This window comes from Rhinatrema bivittatum, chromosome 1, assembly GCF_901001135.1.
Source record: "Rhinatrema bivittatum chromosome 1, aRhiBiv1.1, whole genome shotgun sequence".
NCBI classification, from domain to species: Eukaryota; Metazoa; Chordata; class Amphibia; order Gymnophiona; family Rhinatrematidae; genus Rhinatrema; species Rhinatrema bivittatum.
In genome coordinates, this window is record NC_042615.1 from 208,957,716 (window position 1) to 208,970,867 (window position 13,152).

General features: G+C 47.6%; 1 protein-coding gene across 3 annotated transcripts in view; it reads right to left on the reverse strand.

The window, feature by feature from the left end:
- EVC2 (EvC ciliary complex subunit 2) overlaps positions 1–13,152 on the reverse strand; it is a 440,866-nt gene that overhangs the window by 424,801 nt on the left and 2,913 nt on the right. For 2 of the 3 annotated variants that reach the window (XM_029591151.1, XM_029591169.1), the window contains exon 2: positions 2,251–2,302. In XM_029591151.1, the coding sequence (XP_029447011.1) occupies positions 2,251–2,302 (52 nt within the window). Of the gene's footprint in view, positions 1–2,250; positions 2,303–13,152 lie in introns of those variants that run through there. The other variant, XM_029591159.1, reaches the window with a different exon arrangement.

Below are 13,152 nucleotides of genomic sequence, written 5' to 3' on the forward strand. Positions count from 1 at the left end.
GATGAGACTCAGGTTGGTTGGAGGTGGTGGTCTGAGGTGGGACTCAGATAGGTTGAAGAAGATAATCTGAGACAGGACTCAGATAGGTTGGTTGAAGAAGATGGTCTGAGACGGGACTCGGATGGTAAAAAGGAGAAGGTGATCTGAGTTGGGACTCAGATGGTTAAAAGGAGGACTCCAGAAAGCTGAATAGAAGGTCTGAGAAGACTCAGAATTGGTTGAAAATAGGAGGACTCCGAAAGAGTCACAGTGTCCACAATACTGTGTAGGTACTGCCACACCATGCAACCTACACTGCCAAGCCTGACTGGTCACAGAGCACACTGATGGTTCCCAATACAGACTGTTAGAAGATTTGGGATGAAGACTCCGGCGAGGTCTGCTCCGAGGGGCGCCCTCCAACCCAATCAAGGCCAGGTGCGGACCACGCCAATGGAACAGGTTTTAGAGCAGAGTTCATTGATGACATCGGAGGCAGGCGCAATAGACTCTGAAGGTCCGGCAGGATATAGGAGAAGGAAGGAAGCTCAGAGACGGGACTCAGAGCCAGGATCACCGAGGTGGGACTCGATGAAGGAACACTGAGACGGGACTCAGTGCAAGAAGGATTAAAAGCAAGGGGCTTCAGGAGGTTGCTCTGCCGAGGACATGAAGATCAAGTTACATGAAGGCATCTTGGCGATGAAGCTCAGGATGTGAAGACATCAGGAGATGAAGGTGGGAACATCAGGGACATCTGGAACACAGAAGCTTGATGAGACAAGATACCAGGAACAAAGAACATCTGAACAAAGACACAGGATCCCACATGGAACGGAAAGCATTGAGAAGCTGAAGACGAGAGTCCTAAGGAGGACTGGCTCCTTGCGAAGGCAAGGAAGGAATGAAGACTGAAGCTTTTTATACTGCTGAAGAGGCGACTCCCAAGATGATGTCAGAAGAGCACCACTCCCACGCTGTCCCTTTAAGAAGGGAGAAGAGGCGCGGCTTTGCCCCTTAGGAGAAGGGGCAGGACCTTGGACAGCGGACTTGCTGCAAGAAAGATGCTGAAGCAGAAACTAGGCCTCAGCACAGGCCCCACGGTAGGAGGTGGCCTCCAGGCCGCTGAAGCAGAGACTGCAGGTGGCTCCATGCTGCAGGACAGCCCAGGGATGATGGCCCTCTCCACATGGAGAGCACCAGGTACTTCGGTGGCCCCTGTCACATAGGAATGCTGGCAGCAGCCTCCTGATCACATGGAGGGCAATAGCGCGGCTACAGCCTCGTAGGAAGCACGTCGGCAGCCTCCGTGCTGTTTTAGATGTAAAACGCTGCTCCAGCCATGTGTGAGGTGCTTCAGTGGCCTCTGGGCCACGGGGAATTCAGGAACGCGGCTCCAGCCGCGAAGCAAGCACGTCGGCGGCCTCCGGGCCGCTTGAGGAGAACAGCGCGGCTCCGACTATATGATAAATGTGTCGGCGGCCTCCAGGCTACTTGGAGTAAAGTAACACGGCTCCTGCCACGTGATGAAAACACCTGTGGGCTCCGGGCCGCATGGAGAGTGCAGCGTGGCTCTGGCCGTGGAAGGAAAGACGGGAGAGAAGTGAGAGGCTGCCCGAGGAGGCAGAATCGCAACAGCTTAGATAAAGGGCATGGAGAGCATTCATTTTGTACTTCTACCATAACAGGCTCTTGTTCAGTATTCGTAGATCTAGAATGGGTCTCAATTCCCCTTGACTTCTTGGGGATTAGGCAATAGCAGGAATAGAACCTCTTGCCATGGTCTTTGGGAGGGACTGGTTCTATCACCCACTAAGAAGCAACTCCTCCTTGAGACAGTACTGCTGAGGCAGCAAAGCAACTCAAAAAATTAGTAAGTTTGATGAAAACTGCAATTAGCAGAAGATAAGAAAAAAATAAAGCAGTGAGAGGGTATACGCCCATGAGGAAGCTTAGACAAAAAGAGACTGAAGGGCTCATCGCACATGCATGCATGGGATCTCCCTTGTATGCTCAGTAGTAAAAACTTACTGAGCTAGAGAGATGGGTCCATTCGGTGCTGTCAGATGATGTCACCCCACATGTCATGGCTAATTCAGCCCTGCTTGCTGATGGAAAATTCCCAGATAGCTGCAATTGAATGCACATGGCATCAGATCCCAGTCCTGGTTTTAAATGAACTGGAAGTACAAAGGAACAGAAGGAAACTACCAGGAAAAAAAGCATTTTGAAAAAAAAAATAGAGTTAATAAAATCAGAATATTTTCTTACTTGTTCTGCCGAAATCATTTCTTTGTTCATGAATCCAAGGCTTAGAGTTAATCTAAATTTTCAAGAAAAAAATGAAAAAAAGATAAGTTAATAAAGGAAAAGATTGGCCTGTTCTACTGAACAAAGTTTGTGTTCTTCAAAATTGGAACCAATCCTCAGAAAAAAAGAACAGGTTTTAGTAATTGAGCATGATCATTAAAATGTGTTAATGAATCGGAAATAGTATTCTTTATTTTATTTAAACAAAGATCACAAATGTTGGCAAGGTGCCTTCCACTAACCCCTGGACAATAACTTTACATAAAACAGACACAAAGATTTTGGTGATCTTTAAAGTATTCAGTAGACAGTAGTAGTTATGTTGAGAGCCACAGCACAGCAGAATTTTGGTTATATAATTTTTAATTGTTATGATTTCCAACATATGGAATGTTGGAAAGAATTATGTAAAAGGATCAATGTCCAACCATCTGTGACTACAAGCAAAGCAACTCTCCAAAAAAGAGATGGAAATTAAACAGATTTGGCATCCAGGAGGAACACGAGTACCTGAAACAAATTTAAAAACCAGAAACATTGATTTAGTATATACAGAAATCCAAGCTTCCAAAAAAGTATCCCCATTGCTGACCACTGCTCTATTCACCCTTCCAGCACTTTGGCACAAAGAAACACATGTAAACAGAGACAGAAAAATAACTGGAACAGCTGATGACAGATGGAAACAAAAGGCCTTTCAAAGCCACCACTTCCACACATCCAAAGTCTGATACACACACCCATACACCCCTACATACAAGACACCCCAACACCCCATATACCCTCACCTAGTTTCTGCGTGGTAACTCTGGGACCTTGTAGGTTTTTCCAGCTGCTGGATAAGTGGCAATGGGAGGTTCAATTAATGAGTCTATGGGACTTATGCATATAAAAGCTTTTGACAATTCAATAGCACATATTGTAGCAATTTTCAAAAGTGTATTTATCCATTTAAATCCTTTTGAAAATCACCCCCATTGCACCCACATAGATTGTGTCTGAAGACCCGGTTGCTAGATGAATAAAAATTATGTATGTATCATAGGTTGTCTCAAATAAGTACACAAAGTACTTTTTTTTAAATTAAATATACACACATTGTTTTCTCTCCCACACAAGTTATGCCTCCACAAAACACCCCATTTTACTGTAGCTAAAAAATACGTACAAGCATGCATTTAGTCAGCTAACAATGGGGCACATTTTCAAAGCCCTATGTGCGTAAATCCAGGAGGATTTACGCGCGTAGGGGGGTTACGCGCGCCGGGCCTATTTTCAAAAGGCCCTCTGGCGCACGTAAAGCCCCGGGACGCACATATGTCCCGGGGCTTTTCTGAATGGGCGGGACGGGAGCGGGGCAGATGGTCCGGGGGTGTGGCAGGGTGGCCCAGGGGGCATGGTGTGGTGGTCCGGGAGGCGTGGCCGAGGACTCCGGCACAGCGGTGGGGGGATCGCACACCGGCACAGCACTCGGCCAGTGCGCTTCTAAAACAAAAGTAGGGGGGGGAGTTCGGGCTGGGGGGCGGGATAGGTAGGGGAAGGGAGAGGAAGGTAGGGGGGGAATGGGAAAGCCAGCTGGTCTCCCCGAGGCCCACCTAAGTCCAAGCGGCCCGGGTCCCTACGGGCTCCACCCGGGGGAATGTGGGCTTCCAGTGGTGAAGCTCATCCTAGCCTCTGTCTCCTCCAGTGCTTCGCCCCCTGGGGGCGGGTCCTTCCTGGTCCCTTCCAGGGAGCTGTACTCCACTGCTTCAGGACAAGGGTCCACCCCCGAGTGCAACAGAGTCCTGTTAGACCAGCCCATTATTCTTAGGGATGTCCATGTTCCTCAGCTGCTGGAGACAGAGGGATACTCCCTTGATGACCTCATTCTCTGTCATAAAAGGGAAAGTGGTCATAGGTCCTGCCAGTAGCCTCCTGTCTATTAATTAATTTTTAATTTCTATATTCTGCTTTTCGACACTTCAAACAGATTACATTCTAATTGACCAAACAAGGGCCCTGCTTCATGTGTTATGTAAGATCTGTAGGGAAGAAGCCAGTCACCCTAGAAGGATGTGCATACCTTAACCCAAGTCTGCAGTCCTGCACACAGACTGAGCAACACAAACCTGGAGTGTTCAGCCATGTGATGATTTCAGCAACTTAATAGAAGACTGTGAATCACATAGAAAACAAAAAACTGCAATTGTTCTTCTCTATCAGATATCTGTCTACATCTCAATATTTGCTAGAACACCCCGGACACACAAACTGCTAAGCATGACCTTGGTGGAAACTTTGTTATGAAGTTATGAAGTGGGAATTGTTCATAAATGTCCACTGATGAACCTCATTACCGACAGTGAGAATATTCACATACGGTGCATCTGGATTCAGAAGATATAATCATCAACCCACCAAATATCTGTCTATAGATGGTGGGGATATCCAATGAAAGATCAATGTTGGATCCTGTGGAATGAATATGCAATGAAGTCTTGAGCAAAGAAAAAGACTCAGGTCTACACAGACCATGGAATCCTTCCCCAGAACTTTATAGATTTGTAGCTGCCTTGTATTACTGCTACCTTGCAGAATTTTCTATTGCTGCAGTTCACTACACCTGTGAGTTAGCAAGCTTAAGACTGTTCCTTACTCAGCATTGCCTGCTCCATTAACTTTGTCATACTTGCCAACTTTATCACTGCTGGAATCTTGGCAAGCCAAGTCTTTCTTTGCCCAGTTCCTGCCAACATACCTCACAGAGACATCTATGAAACCTCTGGGTTTTGTCTCACGGATTTTGTGGTGTACCCTGTCATTTACTTGCCAGAGGTCTCTGGATTCCCTCTGTGCTGTGCTGTGAGACAGGTTCTGGATCTCTGCAGGACTGTGGTCTGCCAATGGCTAAGGGGGAGATAAAGCTGGCTTAATTAATCTTTCAGCTGGATTAATTAGTTTAGCATTGTATATCTGTCAAGTGCAGGTTGACTTTGAGATAATGCATGAATTTGTGTTTATTCTCATAAAAGTGTTTATTTTCATAAAAGTGTTTTGCTCTGTAAAAACTGAAACAAATTAAACTATATTTACTAGAGATGTGAATCGTGTCCTCGATCGTCTTAACGATCGATTTCGGCTGGGAGGGGGAGGGAATCGTATTGTTGCCATTTGGGTGTGTAAACTATCGTTAAAATCGTTAATATCGTGAGCCGACACACTAAAACCCCCTAAAACCCACCCCCGACCCTTTAAATTAAATCCCCCACCCTCCCGAACCCCCCCCCCAAATGCTTTAAATAACCTGGGGATCCAGCGGTGGTCCAGAACGGCGGCGGTCCAGAACGGCCCCCTCAATTGAATCCTGTTGTCTTCAGCCGGTGCCATTTTGCAAAATGGCCGCCGCAAAATGGCGGCGGCCATAGACAAAAACGATTCGACGCAGGAGGTCGTTCCGGACCCCCGCTGGACTTTTGGCAAGTCTTGTGGGGGTCAGGAGGCCCCCCCAAGCTGGCCAAAAGTTCCTGGGAGTCCAGCGGGGTTCAGGAAGCGATTTCTTGCCGGCAGGAGATCGACTGCAGGAGGTCGTTCAGCGGCGGTCCGGAACCCCCGCTGAACGACCTCCTGCAGTCGATCTCCTGCCGGCGCCATTTTCCGTACGAAAAACGATTCGCGGCAAGAAATCGCTTCCTGAACCCCGCTGGACTCCCAGGAACTTTTGGCCAGCTTGGGGGGGCCTCCTGACCCCCACAAGACTTGCCAAAAGTCCAGCGGGGGTCCGGAACGACCTCCTGCGTCGAATCGTTTTTGTCTATGGCCGCCGCCATTTTGCGGCGGCCATTTTGCAAAATGGCACCGGCTGAAGACAACAGGATTCAATTGAGGGGGCCGTTCCGGACCGCCGCCGTTCTGGACCACCGCTGGATCCCCAGGTTATTTAAAGCATTTGGGGGGGGGGTTCGGGAGGGTGGGGGATTTAATTTAAAGGGTCGGGGGTGGGTTTTAGGGGGTTTTAGTATGCCGGTTTTCCTGCCCTCCCCCTTCCCCCGATTTACGATTTTTTAACGATAAATCGGGGGAATTGGTATTGTATCGTGGCCCTAACGATTTTTGACGATTTAAAATATATCGGATGATATTTTAAATCGTCAAAAAACGATTCACATCCCTAATATTTACCATATTCAATCTTGAATACTTATGCTGCTAAAATAAAACTGATTATCTCACAAAAGGAATATGTTTCTGTTTCCTTTAACTACTGAATTCATATCATAGGTTATCTGCTAAATCAGTTAATCACCTCTAGTCAAACATTATTCCTACAGATCCCTCTTTTGGCCCTTCCATTCCTCCTTTCTAAAGCCTGGCATGGCAACTGCTTGGTTAACATGAAATTCCAATACCACTTTCAGCAAAAAAGATGGAACAGTTCTGATCCTAATCTTCTCTCTCAAAAAAGAGAGGCAGGGGGTCTCTGTAGAATAGTGCCTGTAAATCTGGGATCCTCCTGACCAAACAGATTGCAACTAATAGTACTGATTTTAGTGTTAAATCCTTTACAGAGATTCTTTTAAGAGGTTTGAATGGGGCCCCTTGCTAACTCCCTCAAGACTAAGTTCAGGTCCCACAATGGAACTAGTAGTCTTATCGATGGTCTAATATGTTTTGATCCTTTCAAAATGTAGACTACATCCAGATGCCAGGGGTGATTCTATAATGAGGCAGGGTGAGGCAGAAACCTCGGGCAGCAACATTTTGGATGTGTCATAAACTAGCCCACCAAAATACCCCAGCAGCAGCCGTCTCATCGTGGCCAGCAAGAAGACCTGCATCAGGCCAGCATCTGATGATGTGCTGGTGAGTTTACTCCATATATTTATTATAAGTAGGGTTTAGCAGTTTTTGAGTAGATTGTGGTATATTGTATTTTTGTTTTCTAGGTGCGTGTTGAAGTCTGAGTCGCCCAGCATCTATTTTTGAAGTTTTCATGATATATTATTGGAAGCTTAGATTTATCTGCGATTTCACTTATATATAGTTGTAAATGTGAAGGTAATGTGGTATTTTTTAACATGTTTGAATGGGGGGCATAGAATATTGGAATAACATTAATTTGTTTTTTTTGTATAGTTAATAGTTCTCCATGACGAAGCACAGTAGGGCAAAATGAGGGTCCCTTGTTGGAGTCTTGTTAGTAAGAAGGAATAGCAGCACTGAAGGAATAGCAGTACTGAAGGAATAGCAGTACTTCCAGTGTGAAGGCACTGCTTCAGTTGGAATATATTTGCAAAGTTGAGTGAAGTCTTTTTAGTGAATTTTAGTGACGTTGAGTAGTCTTGTTCGTGAGAAGGTATAGTAATACTCTCAGTATGAAAGCATCATTTTTTGTAATAGGAAAGACCAGAGGCCTTCTTTTGTGAAGCCAATATCATTAAGACTATTGTGATACAATGAGTATTTTTTTAGGGTAAGTGTGTATAAGATTGAATGTAGGGTTTGTGAATGGTATGACTGATTTTTGGGCATTTTATGGGTGATGGGTGGTACCAAGATAGTTGATGTGAGTGAATTTAAACCTATTTAATATAAGATATTATGTATAAATATGTAATATCTAATTTTTGTAATGATAATGACTATTGTACATGTTTTCTGAAGCACCTATGATGTAATTATTACAATAAATACATTTGTGTAGTATATATTTTTCTTTTGTGTAACGCATTTATATTTTTGATGTAGACTCTCTCGTTTGATATAGGAGTTCCCACCCTTGTTGCCCGTTCCATCCGTGCTAGGCCCGCACACGGGCCTGCTCACCTTGCTCCTGCGCTAATGGGCCCCGGGCCGTCCTCTCGCGCTGCCGCTGCCAGTGCCTTTCATCTGTGACCCACGCCGGTGTCTCCCAGGCCCTCCACCTCGGGCCTAGCTCCACACTGGGGAGCAACGTCCTCTCCAGTTCCAGCCCCACCCCTAGGGCCAAGGGCGGGAACCAGCTCCATGACACAGGCCGATGATATTACATAGTCTCCGTATAAAGGCAAGGCCCTGCTCCCTAGGACATCGCCTTGGCAATCGGGTTGACACCGTGGTGTTTTGAGTTTGCCTAATCCTTGTTCCAGCATTTCCTTGTTCCTGTGTCTCTGTGTGTTCCTGCTCCCCTACTCAGGCAGTACCTTTACAGACTGATCTTTGGTAATGACATCTACCTGCCTGATCATTCTCTCATCTTCCACCTGGAACTGACCCTCGCTTGCCTTGACTATGCTCAGACTGACCTTCGTATTGATCCCTGCTTTGGCTGACCACTTCTGGACGGTTACTCTGGCTCCGACCCTTGCGCTTCACTCGGACATTCTCTTCTGGCCTACTGTGACTACCAAACCAACTTGCGTGGGATCCACCCGTGGCTTCCATCTGACTAGACCCGCAGACATTGCCTGTCTCACCCGGAGGACCTTCCTGAACTGTTACCTCCCTGAGGTATCCGGAGCTTCCAGTTCAGGTCTAGTCCATCCTCTCTGCATCAGACATGCACCTTTGCTCGTGGTAGGCACACCCCTCCGCTATCTCTCTGGGAGATCATCCAAGGCCCACCTAAGTCCAGGCGGTCCGGGTACCCAAGGGCTCAACCTGTGGAAACCCCGGACTGTTATTGGCAAAGCTCCAGTCAGCCTCTGTCTCCTCGAGTGCTCTGCCTCCTGGTGGCAGGCACTCTCTGGGTCCGACCAGAGGGGCCGAACCAATCCTGCACCAGGCCAAGGGTCCACCTCCAGCGCAACATGTTGCCAAGGCCATGGACTCGGCGGAGTCTCCTGCCTTGCAGGCCATCCCTGGTCTGGTCAATCCTGTCCGAGAACAACAACGGATTATAGAAGCGTTGGCTTCTTCCGTGGAAAGATTTGTTCTCAATTAGAAGAATCCATCATGTCCAACCCAGGGGCTCTTGCCCATACCTTGCCCTCTCAGGCACTGCTGCTCCTCCCAGCTCCACCCCGTTTCAATGGGGATCTGCGCCTCTGTCGAGGCTTCATAAATCAATGTTATATGCAGTTCTCATTGCAACCCTTGCTTTTTCCCGATGAGGCAACAAAAATCACATTCATCCTCTCGCATCTTGAGGGAAAGGCAGTGGCGTGGGCTTCCCCACTTTGGGTGCATTCTGACTTAATCCTTCGCCAGCTCCCTCAGTTCATCTCTGTTTCCGACACACCTTTGAGGACCCAGGCCAACAGGCGGTCGCTGGCCACCACCTACTCCACCTCCATCAAGGCTCGCACTTGCTCGCTGAATATACCATGGAGTTTAGAACTCTAGTCACTGAGAAAGGTTGGCAAGAAGACTGCCTGCAGGCACTCTACCTCAAGGGACTGTCTCCTGCCCTTAAGGATGAACTGGCCGCCCGCGAGATTTCCGTATCTCTGGAAGACCTAATCTCCCTGGTCGGTAGAATTGACTACCACCTTTGATAATCGCATCAGGAGGTAAAGGCCCTTCGACCTCCTGCCCTGCGACCACCCGGTTCGACAAGTCCTCGCTTGAAGGCCTTACCAGTAGCTCCTCAAACTCCCAAGGAGCCTATGCAAATTAACCATGGACGCTTGACCCCAGAGGAACGCCTCTGATGCAGAAAATCGAGCCTCTGCCTATATTGCGGTGGTCCCGGACACCTTCTGCAGACTTGCCCTGTGCGTCCAGGAAACTCCAAAGCCTGAGCCCGGAGTGGGTCCCGAGCTTGGGCACTACAGTTTCTGGCCCTCAACTGTTGCTGCCTATCTCCCTCCTTAGGGAGTCACGTTCATTCGCCGCCACCACCCTTGTGGACACCGCGGGGTGAATGGAAATTTCATTATGAAAGAGATCATCAAGCTCCTTCAGATACCAGTCCAGCCTCTGGAGATACCACTCCGTATCGCCTCAATTCAAGGAGAATATCTCCCCAATTGTATTACTCACCATACCATGGCCAGTCGCCTCACCATCGGGACCCTCCATGACAAGGAGATCTCCCTCCTGATCTTGAAATGATCAACACACCCCGTAGTCCTTGGACTTCCTTGGCTCCAGTTACATGCACCCCACTTTGATTGGCAATCCCTGCAACTCACCCAGGGGGGCCCTCGATGTTAATCCCACTGTTTACAACAAGTGTCTCCATCTGTGACAGTTCTAAGTTCCACGACCCTTTCTGGGTTACCTGCCCCATACTCAGAATTCAAAGATGTGTTCTCCAAACAAAATGCTGATATCCTGCCTCCACTCAGAGAGTTTAACTGCCCCATAGAACTCCTACCTGGCACCATGCCTCCCAAGGGCAGAACCTATCCCCTTTCACTCCCAGAAACCCAAATGATGTCAACATACATCAAGGAAAATTTGGCCAAGGCTTCATAAGACCTTCTAATTCCCTGGCAGGTGCCAGGTTCTTCTTTGTAAAGAAAAAGGATGGCAGTTTAAGACCATGCATAAACTACAGAAGTTTGAACTTAGTAACCCAAAAGGACCGGTATCCATTACCACTTATTAGTGAACTGTTCAACCGCCTACAGGGCGCACAAATTTTTACTAAATTGGATCTCCGGGGAGTATACAACTTAGTATGGATTCAACCAGAAGACATCTAGAAAACCGCCTTCAACACAAGAGACAGTCACTATGAGTACGTAGTAATGCCCTTCGGACTTTGCAACACCACTGCAGTCTTTCAGCAGCTAATGAACAAGATTTTCCAGGACCTTTTGTACTCATTTGTCATAGTATATCTAGACAACATATTAATCTTCTCCAAGGACCTGAAGTCTCATCGCTCCCATGTTCAGTCCACCAATGTCTCAGAGACCATCATCTCTATGCTAAATTAGAGAACTGCATTTTTTAACAACCCAGTCTCCCATTCTTAGGCTACATCATCTCCAAATGTGAGTTCACCATGGATCCTGACAAACTCCAGGGTATTTGAGACTGGCCTCAACAAGTGGGTCTCCGAGCTCTACAAAGATTCCTTGGATTCATAAATTACTATCGAAACTTTATCACCAATTACTCCACGCTGGCCGCTCCACTCACCGCCATGACTAGGAAAGGATCTGACCTTCGAATATGAAGTCTCAAGGCTCAGTCTTTCACGCCTTAAAGGAGGCCTTCTATACTGGCCCGTGTCTACGTCACCCGGATCCTAACCGCCCCTTCATCCTTAAAGTCGATGCGTCTGCCATTGGAGCAGGAGCAGTCTTGAGTCAATACTCCAGCAAGGGAACACTAGTACCATGTTCCTTCTATTCACATAAATTCTCCTCCACAGAACAAAATTATACCATAGGGGACTACTAGGGCTAGTTTCACTTGCATATCCATTGCAGTGGTGACTGCAATGGATATGCGGGATCCGGGTGACATAGACACGGGCCGGTATAGAAGGCCTCCTTTAAGGCATGAAAGACTGATTGAGCCTTGGGACTCAATCCTTGAAGGTCAGATCCTTTTCTAGTCATGGCGGTGAGTGGAGCGGCCAGCATGGAGTAATTGGTGATGAAGTTTTGATAGTAATTTGTGAATCCAAGGAATCTTTGTAGAGCTCGGAGACCCACTGGTTGAGGCCAGTCTCAAATACCCTGGAGTTTCACCCTAGCAGTGAAACTCGCCCTCCAGGAATGGCATCCCTGGCTTGAAGGGGCACAACGCAAATTCACAATATTTACTGACCATAAAAATCTGGAACACCTAAAGGAGGCCCAGTTACTTAATCCAAGACAAGCCCACTGGGCCCTGTTCTTTGAGCGCTTCAACTTCGAGCTCAGCTATCGCCTAGCGTTTAAAAAATCTCCCGCGCGGATGCGCTCTCCTCACTCCTTTGAACCAGAAGACACACCCGAGACTCCCAGGCACATTATTGATCCAGCTTGCATATCCATTACAGTCACCATTGTGGTACCAGCCGGGAAGACGGTGGTCTCCCGCCAACTCCGTGAGCGTGTGCTCCGTTGGACTCACGACTCCAAGCTGGCCGGTCACCCTGGTCGAGCCTGGACTCTTGAGATGCTTAGAAGACATTATTGGTGGCCTAGTATGATAAAGAACTCCAGTGATTATGTGGACTCCTGTCTGGCATGCGCACAGCAAAAACTCCCGACTGGCCACCCATGGGGGGTTCTCCAACTACTTCCTGTGCCCACTGAGCCCTGGTCATGTCTCTCCACTGATTTCATCATGGATATGCCTCCTTCAAAAGGAAATATGGGTCATCACTGACCGCTTCTCAAAAATGGCCCACTTTGTCCCTTACCTGTACTCCCATCGGCTCCAGAGCTAGCGCGACTCTTCTTAACCTACGTATTTTGTTTACATGGGCTGCCTCAAGAAATTGTCTCTGATCGTGGCCTTCAATTTGCTGCTAAATATTGGAGGTCTCTCTGTAAAAAGTTCAATATTACGCTAAACTTAACATCAGCCTATCATCCGCAAGCAAATGGCCAGGCTGAAAGGACTAATCACTCTTTCAAGACCTTTCTCCGATCATATTTCAAAGACCAGAAAGATAACTGGTCTGACCTTCTGCCATGGGCAGAGCTATCCTGTAACACCCATATCGCCTCTGCCACAGACGTTTCACCCTTTGCGGTACTCTTTGGCCGCCAACCATACCTACCTCTGCCAGTTCCTCTCAATGTACCCCCACTTGCAACCCAATCTACAGCACAAACCATAAGCCGGCTCTGGAACCAGGTAAAAGAAAGGCTCTGCCAAGCAGCTGACTGAGCTAAGTGCATCACAGACACCCATCGTCGGACCGCACCTCTGTTCCAGCCTGTACAGAAAGTCTGGCTTAGTACTAAGCACATCCGGCTACAAGTGCTTGTCCAACGGCTAGCTCCAAATTATTGG